Source organism: Salvelinus alpinus, chromosome 1, assembly GCF_045679555.1.
Source record: "Salvelinus alpinus chromosome 1, SLU_Salpinus.1, whole genome shotgun sequence".
Classification (NCBI taxonomy): domain Eukaryota; kingdom Metazoa; phylum Chordata; class Actinopteri; order Salmoniformes; family Salmonidae; genus Salvelinus; species Salvelinus alpinus.
The window spans coordinates 112,746,575-112,765,860 of record NC_092086.1 but is presented as its reverse complement, the minus strand read 5'-3'; the positions used below and the strand labels follow the sequence as shown (position 1 = coordinate 112,765,860).

The following is a 19,286-nucleotide window of genomic DNA, read 5'->3' as shown; positions in this document are numbered from 1 at the left end:
CTCCTTCACACTGTGATTCCCACTGTTAGGGGTCTCCTTCACACACTGTTAGTGTAGTGTTAGTGTAGTGTAGTGTTAGTGTAGTGTAGTGTTAGTGTAGTGTAGTGTTAGTGTAGTGTAGTGTATTGTTAGTGTAGTGTTAGTGTAGTGTAGTGTTAGTGTTAGTGTAGTGTTAGTGTAGTGTAGTGTAGTGTTAGTGTAGTGTTAATGTAGTGTAGTGTTAGTGTAGTGTTAGTGTAGTGTTAGTGTAGTGTAGTGTTAGTGTAGTGTTAGTGTAGTGTAGTGTAGTGTTAGTGTAGTGTTAGTGTAGTGTTAGTGTAGTGTTAGTGGTAGTGTAGTGTTAGTGTAGTGTAGTGTAGTGTAGTGTAGTGTAGTGTAGTGTAGTGTTAGTGTAGTGGTAGTGTAGTGTAGTGTAGTGTAGTGTTAGTGTAGTTGTAGTGTTGGTGTAGTGTAGTGTAGGTGTAGTGTAGTGTTAGTGTAGTGTAGTGTAGGTGTAGTGTTAGTGTAGTGTTAGTGTAGTGTTAGTGTAGTGTAGTGTTAGTGTCGTGTCGTGTTAGTGTAGTGTTAGTGTAGTGTAGTGTTAGTGTAGTGTTAGTGTAGTGTAGTGTAGTGTTAGTGTTAGTGTAGTGTTAGTGTAGTGTTAGTGTAGTGTTAGTGTTAGTGTAGTGTTAGTGTAGTGTAGTGTTAGTGTTAGTGTTAGTGTAGTGTAGTGTTAGTGTAGTGTTAGTGTAGTGTAGTGTAGTGTTAGTGTTAGTGTAGTGTAGTGTTAGTGTAGTGTTAGTGTTAGTGTAGTGTTAGTGTAGTGTTAGTGTAGTGTTAATGTTGTGTAGTGTAGTGTTAGTGTAGTGTTAGTGTAGTGTAGTGTTAATGTAGTGTAGTGTTAGTGTGGTGTTAGTGTAGTGTTAATGTAGTGTAGTGTTAGTGTAGTGTAGTGTAGTGTTAGTGTAGTGTTAGTGTTAGTGTAGTGTTAGTGTAGTGTTAGTGTAGTGTAGTGTTAATGTAGTGTTAGTGTAGTGTTAGTGTATTGTTAATGTAGTGTAGTGTTAGTGTAGTGTTAGTGTAGTGTAGTGTTAGTGTAGTGTAGTGTAGTGTTAGTGTTAGTGTAGTGTTAGTGTAGTGTTAATGTAGTGTTAGTGTAGTGTTAGTGTAGTGTAGTGTTAGTGTTAGTGTAGTGTTAGTGTAGTGTTAGTGTAGTGTTAGTGTAGTGTTAGTGTAGTGTTAATGTAGTGTAGTGTAGTGTTAGTGTAGTGTAGTGTTAGTGTAGTGTAGTGTTAATGTAGTGTAGTGTTAGTGTAGTGTTAATGTAGTGTAGTGTAGTGTTAGTGTAGTGTAGTGTAGTGTTAGTATAGTGTAGTGTTAATGTAGTGTAGTGTTAGTGTAGTGTTAGTGTAGTGTTAAGTTAGTGTAGTGTAGTGTTAGTGTAGTGTAGTGTTAGTGTAGTGTAGTGTTAATGTAGTGTAGTGTAGTGTTAGTGTTAGTGTAGTGTTAGTGTAGTGTAGTGTTAGTGTAGTGTTAGTGTAGTGTAGTGTTAATGTAGTGTAGTGTTAGTGTAGTGTAGTGTTAGTGTTAGTGTAGTGTAGTGTTAATGTAGTGTAGTGTAGTGTTAGTGTAGTGTAGTGTTAGTGTAGTGTAGTGTTAATGTAGTGTAGTGTTAGTGTAGTGTAGTGTTAGTGTAGTGTAGTGTAGTGTTAGTGTTAGTGTAGTGTTAGTGTAGTGTAGTGTAGTGTTAATGTAGTGTAGTGTAGTGTTAGTGTAGTGTTAGTGTAGTGTAGTGTAGTGTAGTGTAGTGTTAGTGTAGTGTAGTGTTAGTGTAGTGTAGTGTAGTGTTAGTGTAGTGTAGTGTTAATGTAGTGTAGTGTTAGTGTAGTGTTAGTGTAGTGTAGTGTAGTGTTAGTGTAGTGTTAGTATAGTGTAGTGTTAATGTAGTGTAGTGTTAGTGTAGTGTTAAGTTAGTGTAGTATAGTGTTAGTGTAGTGTAGTGTAGTGTTAGTGTAGTGTTAGTGTAGTGTAGTGTTAATGTAGTGTAGTGTAGTGTTAGTGTTAGTGTTAGTGTAGTGTTAGTGTAGTGTTAGTGTAGTGTAGTGTTAGTGTTAGTGTAGTGTAGTGTTAATGTAGTGTAGTGTAGTGTTAGTGTAGTGTTAGTGTAGTGTTAATGTAGTGTTAGTGTAGTGTAGTGTAGTGTTAATGTAGTGTAGTGTTAGTGTAGTGTAGTGTTAGTGTAGTGTTAGTGTAGTGTAGTGTAGTGTTAGTGTAGTGTTAGTGTAGTGTAGTGTAGTGTGGTGTGGTGTAGTGTTAGTGTAGTGTTAGTGTAGTGTGGTGTAGTGTAGTGTTAGTGTTAGTGTAGTGTAGTGTTAGTGTAGTGTAGTGTTAGTGTAGTGTTAGTGTAGTGTTAGTGTGGTGTAGTGTTAGTGTAGTGTAGTGTTAGTGTAGTGTAGTGTTAGTGTAGTGTGGTGTAGTGTTAGTGTAGTGTAGTGTGGTGTAGTGTAGTGTTAGTGTAGTGTAGTGTAGGTGTAGTGTGTAGTGTTAGTGTAGTGTTAGTATAGTGTAGTGTTAGTGTAGTGTGTAGTGTAGGTGTAGTGTGTACAGTGTGTGAAGCCTCATCCTCTCCTCTTGGCTGTCCTCTGTCTCCTGTCTATCCAGGGAAGAGAGGACATAGTGTATAGTGTATAGTGTAGTTTAATATCTCACCCTTTCCTCTTGGCTGTCCTCTGTCTCCTCCTCTCTGTCCAGGGCAGAGAGAGCGTTATGGACCCGGGCCAGCCGGCCACACAGAGACAGCAGAAGGTTGACTATCTTATCCATGTCCCCGATGAGCATCTTGTACTTCTCCCTCTCGTTGGGCTTACAGTGCTCCTGAACCAGGCTCTCTATGTGGCCCCCTAGGGCCCGGAACCTCCTCTGATCCTCCGCCAGAACCTCCTTCTCATCCCGCAAGGAGGTAATGCTCAGAGTCAGGGCCTGGAGTAGCTCCACCTAGTGGACGGGAGAAGTTAGCAACAACGGTGTATTGTGTCTATTGTGTCTCCACTTCTCTTAGAGATCTTCTGGATCCCCGAGGACCATAGGTTGGATGAGCATTTGTCTTTCATTTTCCTTACTTTTATATCAATCAGTTAATTCATAGATTCATGTAATTGTATTGCCTTTGATTTGATCTGATAAAAACAATTGTTTACAAAAAAAAGAAAAATAATTTAAGGTAAATTCAGACCTTCTTCTGATTGAGGTCTGTCTCGTCCTCATGCAGATCTGTGTCCTCCTCTCCTCCTCCTCCTCCTCCTGCTCCTCCTCCTCCCTCTGTTCTCTGCAGCAGATTGGGTCCTATTGAACAGACACCATCTTGACTTCTACAAGAAGAAAGAAAATATGTTTTATGGTCACATACACTGGATAGGTGCAGTGATGTTGTTTTACAGGGTCAGCCATAGTAGTTTGGCACCCCATGGAACAGAGACACAAGAATGGAGCAACAGTTAGCATTACTACCACTTGAATAGACTGACACATTACATCCTGAAACTCCTTACCGAAACTGACACATACTGCAAAACAAGCAGTCAGCAAAAACAACAACAACAACATACTGCAAAACAAGCAGTCAGCAACAACAACAACAATAACAACATAAACATACTGCAAAACAAGCAGTCAGCAACAAGTACTAGTCTGTTGAATAGTGTGTCTGTTGCCAAAATAATTAGTATGGTATTCTGTGTGTGTGTGTTATTTGGGTGAAACACACACACACACACACACACACACACACACACACACACACACACACACACACACACACACACACACACACACACACACACACACACACACACACACACACACACACACACACACACAACACAACACAACACAACACAACACAACACAACACACACACACTACTGTAACATCCGGCGCCGAAACGAGATGGCCGCCTCGCTTCGCGTTCCTTGGAAAATATGCAGTATTTTGTTTTTTTATGTGTTATTTCTTACATCGGTACCCCAGGTAATCTTAGGTTTCATTACATACAGTCGGGAGGAACTACTGAATATACGATTAACGTCAACTCATCATCGTTCCTACCAGGAATATGACTTTCCCGAAACGGATCCAGTGTTTTGCCTTCCACCCAATACAATGGATCTGATCCCAGCCGGCGACCCTGTGCGACGCCGTAAAAGGGGCAAACGAGGCGGTCTCCTGGCCAGGCTTCGGAGACGGGCACATCGCGCTCCACTCCCTAGCATACTACTCGCCAATGTCCAGTCTCTTGACAATAAGGTTGATGAAATCCGAGCACGGGTAGCATTCCAGAGAGACATCAGGGATTGCAACGTGCTCTGCTTCACGGAAACATGGCTAACTCAAGAGACGCTAACGGAGTCGGTGCAGCCAGCTGGTTTCTTCATGCATCGCGCCGACAGAAACAAACATCTTTCTGGTAAGAAGAGGGGCGGGGGGGTATGCCTTATGATTAACGAGACGTGGTGTGATCATCATAACAACACACAGGAACTCAAGTCATTCTGTTCACCTGATCTAGAACTCCTCACAATCAAATGTCGACCGCATTATCTACCAAGGGAATTCTCTTCGGTCATAATCACAGCCGTATATATTCCCCCCCAAGCAGACACATCGATGGCCCTGAACGAACTTTATCTGACTCTTTGTAAACTGGAAACCACACACCCTGAGGCTGCATTCATCGTAGCTGGGGATTTTAACAAGGCTAATCTAAAAACAAAACTCCCTAAATTCTATCAGCATATCGATTGTGCTACCAGGGCTGGAAAAACCCTAGATCATTGTTATACTAATTTCCGCGACGCATATAAGGCCCTCCCCCGCCCCCCTTTCGGAAAAGCTGACCACGACTCCATTTTGTTGATTCCAGCCTACAAACAGAAACTAAAACAACAAGCTCCCGCGCTCAGGTCTGTTCAACGCTGGTCCGACCAATCTGATTCCACGCTTCAAGACTGCTTCGATCACGCGGATTGGAATATGTTCCGCATTGCGTCCAACAACAATATTGACGAATATGCTGATTCGGTGAGCGAGTTCATTAGGAAGTGCATTGACGATGTCGTACCCACAGCAACGATTAAAACATTCCCAAACCAGAAACCGTGGATTGACGGCAGCATTCGCGTGAAACTGAAAGCGCGAACCACTGCTTTTAACCAGGGCAAGGTGACCGGAAGCATGACCGAATACAAACAGTGTAGCTATTCTCTCCGCAAGGCAATCAAACAGGCTAAGTCCCAGTACAGAGACAAAATCGAGTCGCAATTCAACAGCTCAGACACAAGAGGTATGTGGCAGGGTCTACAGTCAATCACGGATTACAAAAAGAAAACCAGCCCCGTCGCGGACCAGGATGTCTTGCTCCCAGACAGGCTAAACAACTTTTTTGCCCGCTTTGAGGACAATACAGTGCCACTGACACGGCCCCCTACCAAAACCTGCGGGCTCTCCTTCACTGCAGCCGAGGTGAGTAAAACATTTAAACGTGTTAACCCTCGCAAGGCTGCAGGCCCAGACGGCATTCCCAGCCGCGTCCTCAGAGCATGCGCAGACCAGCTGGCTGGTGTGTTTACGGACATATTCAATCAATCCTTATCCCAGTCTGCTGTTCCCACATGCTTCAAGAGGGCCACCATTGTTCCTGTTCCCAAGAAAGCTAAGGTAACTGAGCTAAACGACTACCGCCCCGTAGCACTCACTTCCGTCATCATGAAGTGCTTTGAGAGACTAGTCAAGGACCATATCACCTCCACCCTACCGGACACCCTAGACCCACTCCAATTTGCTTACCGACCCAATAGGTCCACAGACGACGCAATCGCAACCACACTGCACACTGCCCTAACCCATCTGGACAAGAGGAATACCCATGTGAGAATGCTGTTCATCGATTACAGCTCAGCATTTAACACCATAGTACCCTCCAAACTCGTCATCAAGCTCGAGACCCTGGGTCTCGACCCCACCCTGTGCAACTGGGTCCTGGACTTCCTGACGGGCCGCCCCCAGGTGGTGAGGGTAGGTAACAACATCTCCACCCCGCTGATCCTCAACACTGGGGCCCCACAAGGGTGCGTTCTGAGCCCTCTCCTGTACTCCCTGTTCACCCACGACTGCGTGGCCATGCACGCCTCCAACTCAATCATCAAGTTTGCGGATGACACTACAGTGGTAGGCTTGATTACCAACAACGACGAGACGGCCTACAGGGAGGAGGTGAGGGCCCTCGGAGTGTGGTGTCAGGAAAATAACCTCACACTCAACGTCAACAAAACAAAGGAGATGATTGTGGACTTCAGGAAACAGCAGAGGGAGCACCCCCCTATCCACATCGACGGGTCAGTAGTGGAGAAGGTGGAAAGTTTTAAGTTCCTCGGTGTACACATCACGGACAAACTGAATTGGTCCACCCACACAGACAGCGTCGTGAAGAAGGCGCAGCAGCGCCTCTTCAACCTCAGGAGGCTGAAGAAATTCGGCTTGTCACCAAAAGCACTCACAAACTTCTACAGATGCACAATCGAGAGCATCCTGTCGGGCTGTATCACCGCCTGGTACGGCAACTGCTCCGCCCACAACCGTAAGGCTCTCCAGAGGGTAGTGAGGTCTGCAGAACGCACCACCGGGGGCAAACTACCTGCCCTCCAGGACACCTACACCACCCGATGTCACAGGAAGGCCATAAAGATCATCAAGGACAACAACCACCCAAGCCACTGCCTGTTCACCCCGCTATCATCCAGAAGGCGAGGTCAGTACAGGTGCATCAAAGCAGGGACCGAGAGACTGAAAAACAGCTTCTATCTCAAGGCCATCAGACTGTTAAACAGCCATCACTAACATTTAGCGGCCGCTGCCAACATACTGACTCAACTCCAGCCACTTTAAAAATGGGAATTGATGGAAATTATGTAAAAATGTACCACTAGCCACTTTAAACAATGCCACTTAATATAATGTTTACATACCCTACATTACCCATCTCATATGTATATACTGTACTCTATATCATCTACTGCATCTTGCCATCTTTATGTAATACATGTACCACTAGCCACTTTAAACTATGCCACTTTATGTTTACATACCCTACAGTACTCATCTCATATGTATATACCGTACTCTATACCATCTACTGCATCTTGCCTATGCCGTTCTGTACCACCACTCATTCATATATCTTTATGTACATATTCTTTATCCCTTTACACTTGTGTGTGTATAAGGTAGTAGTTGTGGAATTGTTAGGTTAGATTACTTGTTGGTTATTACTGCATTGTCGGAACTAGAAGCACAAGCATTTCGCTACACTCGCATTAACATCTGCTAACCATGTGTATGTGACTAATAAAATTTGATTTGATTTGATAAGGAATGTGCTGTGGCTGGTTTGTTTTCATGACTGGCCTATTTGGCAGGATGGATATGCAGAATATAATGTTTTAGACAGAACAACATTCAACAGTAGAATCAGGCTACACTCACCTCTGACACCGAGGACTCTAACCCACTGTCCTCTGGTTCTATTTTAAAATAATACATTTAATATTTAAACATATTTCTGATACAAATTCTCAAGTTATTTCCCAAGTTAGTTACCTAGCTCTAACATGGAGAGAGAGACAGTATGATCTGATGTTACCTAGCTCTAACATGGAGAGAGAGACAGTATGATCTGATGTTACCTAGCTCTAACATGGAGAGAGAGAGACAGTATGATCTGATGTTACCTAGCTCTAACATGGAGAGAGAGACAGTATGATCTGATGTTCCCTAGCTCTAACATGGAGAGAGAGAGACAGTATGATCTGATGTTACCTGGCTCTAACATGGAGAGAGAGAGAGACACTATGATCTGATGTTCCCTAGCTCTAACATGGAGAGAGAGAGACAGTATGATCTGATGTTACCTAGCTCTAACATGGAGAGAGAGAGACAGTATGATCTGATGTTACCTAGCTCTAACATGGAGAGAGAGACAGTATGATCTGATGTTCCCTAGCTCTAACATGGAGAGAGACAGACAGACAGTATGATCTGATGTTACCTAGCTCTAACATGGAGAGAGAGAGAGACAGTATGATCTGATGTTCCCTAGCTCTAACATGGAGAGAGAGAGACAGTATGATCTGATGTTACCTAGCTCTAACATGGAGAGAGAGAGAGACAGTATGATCTGATGTTACCTAGCTCTAACATGGAGAGAGAGAGACAGTATGATCTGATGTTACCTGGCTCTAACATGGAGAGAGAGAGAGACACTATGATCTGATGTTCCCTAGCTCTAACATGGAGAGAGAGAGACAGTATGATCTGATGTTACCTAGCTCTAACATGGAGAGAGAGAGACAGTATGATCTGATGTTACCTAGCTCTAACATGGAGAGAGAGAGAGTATGATCTGATGTTACCTAGCTCTAACATGGAGAGAGAGAGACAGACAGTATGATCTGATGTTACCTAGCTCTAACATGGAGAGACAGACAGTATGATCTGATGTTACCTAGCTCTAACATGGAGAGAGAGAGACAGACAGTATGATCTGATGTTACCTAGCTCTAACATGGAGAGAGAGACAGACAGTATGATCTGATGTTACCTAGCTCTAACATGGAGAGAGACAGACAGTATGATCTGATGTTACCTAGCTCTAACATGGAGAGACAGACAGTATGATCTGATGTTACCTAGCTCTAACATGGAGAGAGAGAGACAGTATGATCTGATGTTACCTAGCTCTAACATGGAGAGAGAGACAGTATGATCTGATGTTCCCTAGCTCTAACATGGAGAGAGAGACAGACAGTATGATCTGATGTTACCTAGCTCTAACATGGAGAGAGACAGACAGTATGATCTGATGTTACCTAGCTTTAACATGGAGACAGACAGACAGTATGATCTGATGTTACCTAGCTCTAACATGGAGAGAGAGAGACAGTATGATCTGATGTTACCTGGCTCTAACATGGAGAGAGAGAGACAGTATGATCTGATGTTACCTGGCTCTAACATGGAGAGAGAGAGACAGTATGATCTGATGTTACCTAGCTCTAACATGGAGAGAGAGAGAGAGACAGTATGATCTGATGTTACCTAGCTCTAACATGGAGAGAGAGAGACAGTATGATCTGATGTTACCTAGCTCTAACATGGAGAGAGAGACAGACAGTATGATCTGATGTTACCTAGCTCTAACATGGAGAGAGACAGACAGTATGATCTGATGTTACCTAGCTCTAACATGGAGAGAGAGAGACAGTATGATCTGATGTTACCTAGCTCTAACATGGAGAGACAGACAGTATGATCTGATGTTACCTAGCTCTAACATGGAGAGACAGACAGACAGTATGATCTGATGTTACCTAGCTCTAACATGGAGAGACAGACAGTATGATCTGATGTTACCTAGCTCTAACATGGAGAGAGAGAGACAGACAGTATGATCTGATGTTACCTAGCTCTAACATGGAGAGAGAGAGAGAGACAGTATGATCTGATGTTACCTAGCTCTAACATGGAGAGACAGACAGTATGATCTGATGTTACCTAGCTCTAACATGGAGAGAGAGAGACAGTATGATCTGATGTTACCTAGCTCTAACATGGAGAGACAGACAGTATGATCTGATGTTACCTAGCTCTAACATGGAGAGAGAGAGAGAGACAGTATGATCTGATGTTACCTAGCTCTAACATGGAGAGACAGACAGTATGATCTGATGTTACCTAGCTCTAACATGGAGAGAGACAGACAGTATGATCTGATGTTACCTAGCTCTAACATGGAGAGAGAGAGAGAGTATGATCTGATGTTACCTAGCTCTAACATGGAGAGAGACAGACAGTATGATCTGATGTTACCTAGCTCTAACATGGAGAGAGACAGACAGTATGATCTGATGTTACCTAGCTCTAACATGGAGAGAGAGAGAGACAGTATGATCTGATGTTACCTAGCTCTAACATGGAGAGAGAGAGACAGACAGTATGATCTGATGTTACCTAGCTCTAACATGGAGAGACAGACAGTATGATCTGATGTTACCTAGCTCTAACATGGAGAGAGAGAGACAGTATGATCTGATGTTACCTAGCTCTAACATGGAGAGAGACAGACAGTATGATCTGATGTTACCTAGCTCTAACATGGAGAGAGAGAGACAGTATGATCTGATGTTACCTAGCTCTAACATGGAGAGAGAGAGAGACAGTATGATCTGATGTTACCTAGCTCTAACATGGAGAGAGACAGACAGTATGATCTGATGTTACCTAGCTCTAACATGGAGAGAGAGAGACAGTATGATCTGATGTTACCTAGCTCTAACATGGAGAGAGACAGACAGTATGATCTGATGTTCCCTAGCTCTAACATGGAGAGAGAGAGACAGTATGATCTGATGTTACCTAGCTCTAACATGGAGAGAGACAGACAGTATGATCTGATGTTACCTAGCTCTAACATGGAGAGAGACAGACAGTATGATCTGATGTTACCTAGCTCTAACATGGAGAGAGAGAGACAGTATGATCTGATGTTACCTAGCTCTAACATGGAGAGAGAGAGAGAGACAGTATGATCTGATGTTACCTAGCTCTAACATGGAGAGAGAGAGACAGTATGATCTGATGTTACCTAGCTCTAACATGGAGAGAGAGAGACAGTATGATCTGATGTCACCTAGCTCTAACATGGAGAGAGAGAGACAGTATGATCTGATGTTACCTAGCTCTAACATGGAGAGAGAGAGACAGTATGATCTGATGTTACCTAGCTCTAACATGGAGAGAGACAGACAGACAGTATGATCTGATGTTACCTAGCTCTAACATGGAGAGAGAGAGACAGTATGATCTGATGTTACCTAGCTCTAACATGGAGAGAGAGAGACAGTATGATCTGATGTTACCTAGCTCTAACATGGAGAGAGAGACAGTATGATCTGATGTTCCCTAGCTCTAACATGGAGAGAGAGAGAGACAGTATGATCTGATGTTACCTAGCTCTAACATGGAGAGAGACAGTATGATCTGATGTTACCTAGCTCTAACATGGAGAGAGAGACAGTATGATCTGATGTTCCCTAGCTCTAACATGGAGAGAGAGACAGTATGATCTGATGTTCCCTAGCTCTAACATGGAGAGAGACAGACAGACAGTATGATCTGATGTTACCTAGCTCTAACATGGAGAGAGAGACAGTATGATCTGATGTTCCCTAGCTCTAACATGGAGAGAGAGACAGTATGATCTGATGTTACCTAGCTCTAACATGGAGAGAGAGAGACAGTATGATCTGATGTTACCTAGCTCTAACATGGAGAGAGAGAGACAGACAGTATGATCTGATGTTACCTAGCTCTAACATGGAGAGAGAGACAGTATGATCTGATGTTACCTAGCTCTAACATGGAGAGAGACAGACAGTATGATCTGATGTTACCTAGCTCTAACATGGAGAGAGAGAGAGAGTATGATCTGATGTTACCTAGCTCTAACATGGAGAGAGACAGACAGTATGATCTGATGTTACCTAGCTCTAACATGGAGAGAGACAGACAGTATGATCTGATGTTACCTAGCTCTAACATGGAGAGAGAGAGAGACAGTATGATCTGATGTTACCTAGCTCTAACATGGAGAGAGAGAGACAGACAGTATGATCTGATGTTACCTAGCTCTAACATGGAGAGACAGACAGTATGATCTGATGTTACCTAGCTCTAACATGGAGAGAGAGAGACAGTATGATCTGATGTTACCTAGCTCTAACATGGAGAGAGACAGACAGTATGATCTGATGTTACCTAGCTCTAACATGGAGAGAGAGAGACAGTATGATCTGATGTTACCTAGCTCTAACATGGAGAGAGAGAGAGACAGTATGATCTGATGTTACCTAGCTCTAACATGGAGAGAGACAGACAGTATGATCTGATGTTACCTAGCTCTAACATGGAGAGAGAGAGACAGTATGATCTGATGTTACCTAGCTCTAACATGGAGAGAGACAGACAGTATGATCTGATGTTCCCTAGCTCTAACATGGAGAGAGAGAGACAGTATGATCTGATGTTACCTAGCTCTAACATGGAGAGAGACAGACAGTATGATCTGATGTTACCTAGCTCTAACATGGACAGAGACAGACAGTATGATCTGATGTTACCTAGCTCTAACATGGAGAGAGAGAGACAGTATGATCTGATGTTACCTAGCTCTAACATGGAGAGAGAGAGAGAGACAGTATGATCTGATGTTACCTAGCTCTAACATGGAGAGAGAGAGACAGTATGATCTGATGTTACCTAGCTCTAACATGGAGAGAGAGAGACAGTATGATCTGATGTTACCTAGCTCTAACATGGAGAGAGAGAGACAGTATGATCTGATGTTACCTAGCTCTAACATGGAGAGAGAGAGAGAGTATGATCTGATGTTACCTAGCTCTAACATGGAGAGAGAGAGACAGTATGATCTGATGTTACCTAGCTCTAACATGGAGAGAGACAGACAGTATGATCTGATGTTACCTAGCTTTAACATGGAGACAGACAGACAGTATGATCTGATGTTACCTAGCTCTAACATGGAGAGAGAGAGACAGTATGATCTGATGTTACCTAGCTCTAACATGGAGAGAGACAGACAGACAGTATGATCTGATGTTACCTAGCTCTAACATGGAGAGAGAGAGACAGTATGATCTGATGTTACCTAGCTCTAACATGGAGAGAGAGAGACAGTATGATCTGATGTTACCTAGCTCTAACATGGAGAGAGAGACAGTATGATCTGATGTTCCCTAGCTCTAACATGGAGAGAGAGAGAGACAGTATGATCTGATGTTACCTAGCTCTAACATGGAGAGAAACAGTATGATCTGATGTTACCTAGCTCTAACATGGAGAGAGAGACAGTATGATCTGATGTTCCCTAGCTCTAACATGGAGAGAGAGACAGTATGATCTGATGTTCCCTAGCTCTAACATGGAGAGAGACAGACAGACAGTATGATCTGATGTTACCTAGCTCTAACATGGAGAGAGAGACAGTATGATCTGATGTTCCCTAGCTCTAACATGGAGAGAGAGACAGTATGATCTGATGTTACCTAGCTCTAACATGGAGAGAGAGAGACAGTATGATCTGATGTTACCTAGCTCTAACATGGAGAGAGAGAGACAGACAGTATGATCTGATGTTACCTAGCTCTAACATGGAGAGAGAGACAGTATGATCTGATGTTACCTAGCTCTAACATGGAGAGAGAGAGACAGTATGATCTGATGTTACCTAGCTCTAACATGGAGAGAGACAGACAGTATGATCTGATGTTCCCTAGCTCTAACATGGAGAGAGAGACAGTATGATCTGATGTTACCTAGCTCTAACATGGAGAGAGACAGACAGTATGATCTGATGTTACCTAGCTCTAACATGGAGAGAGACAGACAGTATGATCTGATGTTACCTAGCTCTAACATGGAGAGAGAGAGACAGTATGATCTGATGTTACCTGGCTCTAACATGGAGAGAGAGACAGTATGATCTGATGTTACCTAGCTCTAACATGGAGAGAGAGAGACAGTATGATCTGATGTTACCTAGCTCTAACATGGAGAGAGAGAGACAGTATGATCTGATGTTACCTAGCTCTAACATGGAGAGAGAGAGAGACAGTATGATCTGATGTTACCTAGCTCTAACATGGAGAGAGAGAGACAGTATGATCTGATGTTACCTAGCTCTAACATGGAGAGAGAGACAGACAGTATGATCTGATGTTCCCTAGCTCTAACATGGAGAGAGAGACAGACAGTATGATCTGATGTTACCTAGCTCTAACATGGAGAGACAGACAGTATGATCTGATGTTACCTAGCTCTAACATGGAGAGAGAGAGACAGTATGATCTGATGTTACCTAGCTCTAACATGGAGAGAGAGAGACAGTATGATCTGATGTTCCCTAGCTCTAACATGGAGAGACAGACAGTATGATCTGATGTTACCTAGCTCTAACATGGAGAGAGAGAGAGACAGTATGATCTGATGTTACCTAGCTCTAACATGGAGAGAGACAGACAGTATGATCTGATGTTACCTAGCTCTAACATGGAGAGAGAGAGACAGTATGATCTGATGTTACCTAGCTCTAACATGGAGAGAGAGAGACAGTATGATCTGATGTTCCCTAGCTCTAACATGGAGAGAGAGAGACAGTATGATCTGATGTTACCTAGCTCTAACATGGAGAGAGAGAGACAGTATGATCTGATGTTACCTGGCTCTAACATGGAGAGAGAGACAGACAGTATGATCTGATGTTACCTAGCTCTAACATGGAGAGAGAGAGACAGTATGATCTGATGTTACCTAGCTCTAACATGGAGAGAGAGAGACAGTATGATCTGATGTTCCCTAGCTCTAACATGGAGAGAGAGAGACAGTATGATCTGATGTTACCTAGCTCTAACATGGAGAGAGAGAGAGACAGTATGATCTGATGTTACCTAGCTCTAACATGGAGAGACAGACAGTATGATCTGATGTTACCTAGCTCTAACATGGAGAGAGAGAGACAGTATGATCTGATGTTACCTAGCTCTAACATGGAGAGAGAGAGACAGTATGATCTGATGTTCCCTAGCTCTAACATGGAGAGAGAGAGACAGTATGATCTGATGTTACCTAGCTCTAACATGGAGAGAGAGAGACAGTATGATCTGATGTTACCTGGCTCTAACATGGAGAGAGACAGACAGTATGATCTGATGTTACCTAGCTCTAACATGGAGAGAGAGAGAGACAGACAGTATGATCTGATGTTCCCTAGCTCTAACATGGAGAGAGAGACAGACAGTATGATCTGATGTTACCTAGCTCTAACATGGAGAGAGACAGACAGTATGATCTGATGTTACCTAGCTCTAACATGGAGAGAGAGAGAGACAGACAGTCTGATTTGATGTTCCCTAGCTCTAACATGGAGAGACAGACAGTATGATCTGATGTTCCCTAGCTCTAACATGGAGAGAGAGACAGTATGATCTGATGTTCCCTAGCTCTAACATGGAGAGAGAGACAGTATGATCTGATGTTCCCTAGCTCTAACATGGAGAGAGAGACAGAGAACTATAGTTACCAGCCAGGATATCAGCAGTTTTTAACCGTTATCATTCTGTGGCGTCAGAGTAAACTGTTATCCTGTCTGTGTTAATCATTTCTCTCTAAACAATTTGTTCACGATGAAAACAAAACAAAGATTGACTCTAAAATATTTTTTTTGCAATTTCACCTTGAAACCCCTGAGATATGATGATAATTTCCCTTGCTTATCTAGCTTCTCTGATGTCATGGTCTATTTTAAAAGCGAAGAGTTGTCTTGTGTTAACAGGTGTCTGTAATAAACTGAGCCATAATGTTATCAGCCTCAACAAAGGTCCTATGTTCTGTCCTATCTCCTGGTAATGAACCCTGATCAAACAGTCTAACCTTTTATTTAGTTACATAACATGAATAAAACGCACACACACACTAAACACACAAACGAATCCATGAACGCACACACACACACACGCACACACACACTCACTCACTCACTCACACTTCCTCATTCCCTCTGGATTACCAGACCTCCCTCAATCCCCCCCACCCCCCTTTCCTCCCCTCGCTCCTCTCCGTTCCTCACCTGTCCTCCAGACTGCTCCTGCGGCGTTGCCACAGCAACCTCCCTCCCCCCGCGGGGAAGATCCTCTCCATCAGGTCCATGGTCCGTCCACCCTCTGCCCAGCTGTCCAGCATCGGGCTCAGGGTCTTATCCCCCCGGGACACCAGCTGTCTGGCCAGGGCCTCCACCCTCAGTTCCCCAGCAGACCTCTCCCTCCTGGCCGAGAGATGGTACTCTTGCCCCAGGCTTTCCTCACCGCTAGGCCCCTGCTGGGGCTCTGGGAAACTGCTGCTGAGGGTGGTGGGGGTCTCAGGCTGGGGCTCAGGGGTTAGGCTCGGACTCGGAGAGACAGACAGGGGGATAGAGGGGGGTACTGTCTGACGGTAGGAGGAGGGGAGAGATGGGAACTCACAGCTGCATGTACAGAAACACAAAAAGACATGAGGTTCAACAACACCGGATGGATAAATGGTCTACGTTTTTCAAAACTTTAACATTGATGATTAGAATATTTTCAGTGTTACTATGTCCCTTTTACATTAGATAATGTAAATATATAGTGCAGTACTATGGCTCTCTGTAATCAATGCACCATTCAATATCACTGACGTTTCACTATAACGTGTCACTGTTATTGTGGCATAATGTGTGTTGGTGGGAGCCAGTGTCGTGTGTACCTGTTGAGGTGCTGTAGCCCAGGTCCATGATGATTCTCCTCCTCCTCTCTGTCTGGGAGTGAGGAGGGGGGCAGGAGAGGGGGAGGCGGCGGGGGGAAGTCCTCTGTGATGTCCGTCTCCCTGATTGGCAGCGGGGGAGGAATAGGGGAAGGAGGGGCCGGTTCCTGGAGGAACACCTCGTCATAGTCCTGTAGTGAGATTGTGGGAGGGGCTAGGTGTGGAGCTACTTGTAGGGGCGAGGTCTCCTGCAGAGTTGACTCTGAGATGCGGAGAGAGAGTAGGGTGTGTGGTCTGTGAGAGGTTTTAAATGGAGGTGGTGGTGGGGAGGCTTTGGGTAGGACGGGGGGTGGGTTGGTCTTTGGTGTAATGGCTGAAGCTTGAGGGCTTGGCCCCTCTTTCTCTCTGAGGAAGTGTTTCAGGGTCTCCTCTGAGGTGCTGGTGTCTGAGGAGCCCTGTCTGGTCCTGGTCTGCAGACCCTGGTTCTGGCACTGGGCCATGGCCTGCTGTAGATGTTCTGTGGGGCTTCTCCTGACCTCTGGGTGAACCTGGGCCTCTGGGGACACGGTCCTGGGTGTGGCAGTCTGCAGCAGGGTTGGGAACGCTATGGCCTCCAGGTTGGCCTGGCTCAACCTCTCATTGGCCTGAATGGATGAATTCATTAAGACTTTATTTTCCTCATGGCAACGACACAGGCATTCTTGGCAAACATATAAAAATACATCAAAAGACAGACAACCCTCCAATTATATAAACCCTCCGATTATATACAACCCTCCGATTATATAAACCCTCCGATTATATAAACCCTCCAATTATATAAACCCTCCAATTATATACAACCCTCCAATTATATACAACCCTCCGATTATATAAACCCTCCAATTATATAAACCCTCCAATTATATAAACCCTCCGATTATATAAACCCTCCGATTATATAAACCCTCCGATTATATAAACCCTCCAATTATATAAACCCTCCAATTATATACAACCCTCCAATTATATACAACCCTCCGATTATATAAACCCTCCAATTATATAAACCCTCCAATTATATACAACCCTCCGATTATATACAACCCTCCGATTATATAAACCCTCCGATTATATAAACTCTCCGATTATATAAACCCTCCGATTATATACAACCCTCCGATTATATACAACCCTCCGATTATATACAACCCTCCGATTATATAAACCCTCCGATTATATACAACCCTCCGATTATATAAACCCTCCGATTATATACAACCCTCCGATTATATAAACCCTCCAATTATATACAACCCTCCGATTATATAAACCCTCCGATTATATACAACCCTCCGATTATATACAACCCTCCAATTATATACAACCCTCCGATTATATAAACCCTCCAATTATATACAACCCTCCGATTATATAAACCCTCCGATTATATACAACCCTCCGATTATATAAACCCTCCGATTATATAAACCCTCCAATTATATACAACCCTCCGATTATATAAACCCTCCAATTATATACAACCCTCCGATTATATAAACCCTCCGATTATATACAACCCTCCAATTATATACAACCCTCCGATTATATACAACCCTCCGATTATATAAACCCTCCCTCCGATTATATAAACCCTCCGATTATATACAACCCTCCAATTATATACAACCCTCTGATTATATAAACCCTCTGATTATATAAACCCTCCGATTATATAAACCCTCCCTCCGATTATGTAAACCCTCCAATTATATACAACCCTCCAATTATATACAACCCTCTGATTATATACAACCCTCCAATTATATAAACCCTCCGATTATATAAACCCTCCCTCCGATTATATACAACCCTCCAATTATATACAACCCTCCAATTATATAAACCCTCCAATTATATAAACCCTCTGATTATATACAACCCTCCAATTATATACAACCCTCCGATTATATAAACCCTCCGATTATATAAACCCTCCGATTATATACAACCCTCCAATTATATACAACCCTCCAATTATATACAACCCTCCGATTATATAAACCCTCCGATTATATAAACCCTCCCTCCGATTATATACAACCCTCCGATTATATAAACCCTCCGATTATATAAACCCTCCGATTATATACACCCTCCGATTATATACAACCCTCCGATTATATACAACCCTCCGATTATATACAACCCTCCGATTATATAAACCCTCTGACTATATAAACCCTCAGATTATATAAACCCTCAGATTATATACACCCTCCGATTATATACAACCCTCCAATTATATACAACCCTCCAATTATATACAACCCTCCAATTATATAAACCCTCTGATTATATAAACCCTCCAATTATATACAACCCTCCGATTATATAAACCCTCCGATTATATACAACCCTCCAATTATATACAACCCTCCAATTATATTATATAAACCCTCCAATTATATTATATAAACCCTCCGATTATATACAACCCTCCAATTATATACAACCCTCCGATTATATAAACCCTCCGATTATATAAACCCTCCGATTATATAAACCCTCTGATTATATAAACCCTCCGATTATATACAACCCTCCAATTATATACAACCCTCCAATTATATTATATAAACCCTCCAATTATATTATATAAACCCTCCAATTATATACAACCCTCCAATTATATACAACCCTCCGATTATATAAACCCTCCGATTATATAAACCCTCCGATTATATAAACCCTCCGATTATATACAACCCTCCGATTATATACAACCCTCCGATTATATACAACCCTCCGATTATATACAACCCTCCGATTATATACAACCCTCCGATTATATAAACCCTCCGATTATATACACCCTCCGATTATATACACCCTCCGATTATATACAACCCTCCAATTATATA

General features: G+C 43.1%; 1 protein-coding gene across 5 annotated transcripts in view; it reads right to left on the bottom strand.

The window, feature by feature from the left end:
• The window catches only part of LOC139539117 (protein Shroom3-like), a 172,969-nt gene that overhangs the window by 3,959 nt on the left and 149,724 nt on the right, over positions 1-19,286 (bottom strand). For all 5 annotated transcript variants that reach the window (XM_071341909.1, XM_071341917.1, XM_071341927.1 and 2 more), the window contains 4 exons: positions 16,387-17,027; positions 15,731-16,123; positions 3,212-3,347; positions 2,689-2,973 (listed from right to left, as the gene is read on the bottom strand). In XM_071341909.1, the coding sequence (XP_071198010.1) occupies positions 2,689-2,973; positions 3,212-3,347; positions 15,731-16,123; positions 16,387-17,027 (1,455 nt within the window). The remainder of the gene's footprint in view (positions 1-2,688; positions 2,974-3,211; positions 3,348-15,730; positions 16,124-16,386; positions 17,028-19,286) is intronic.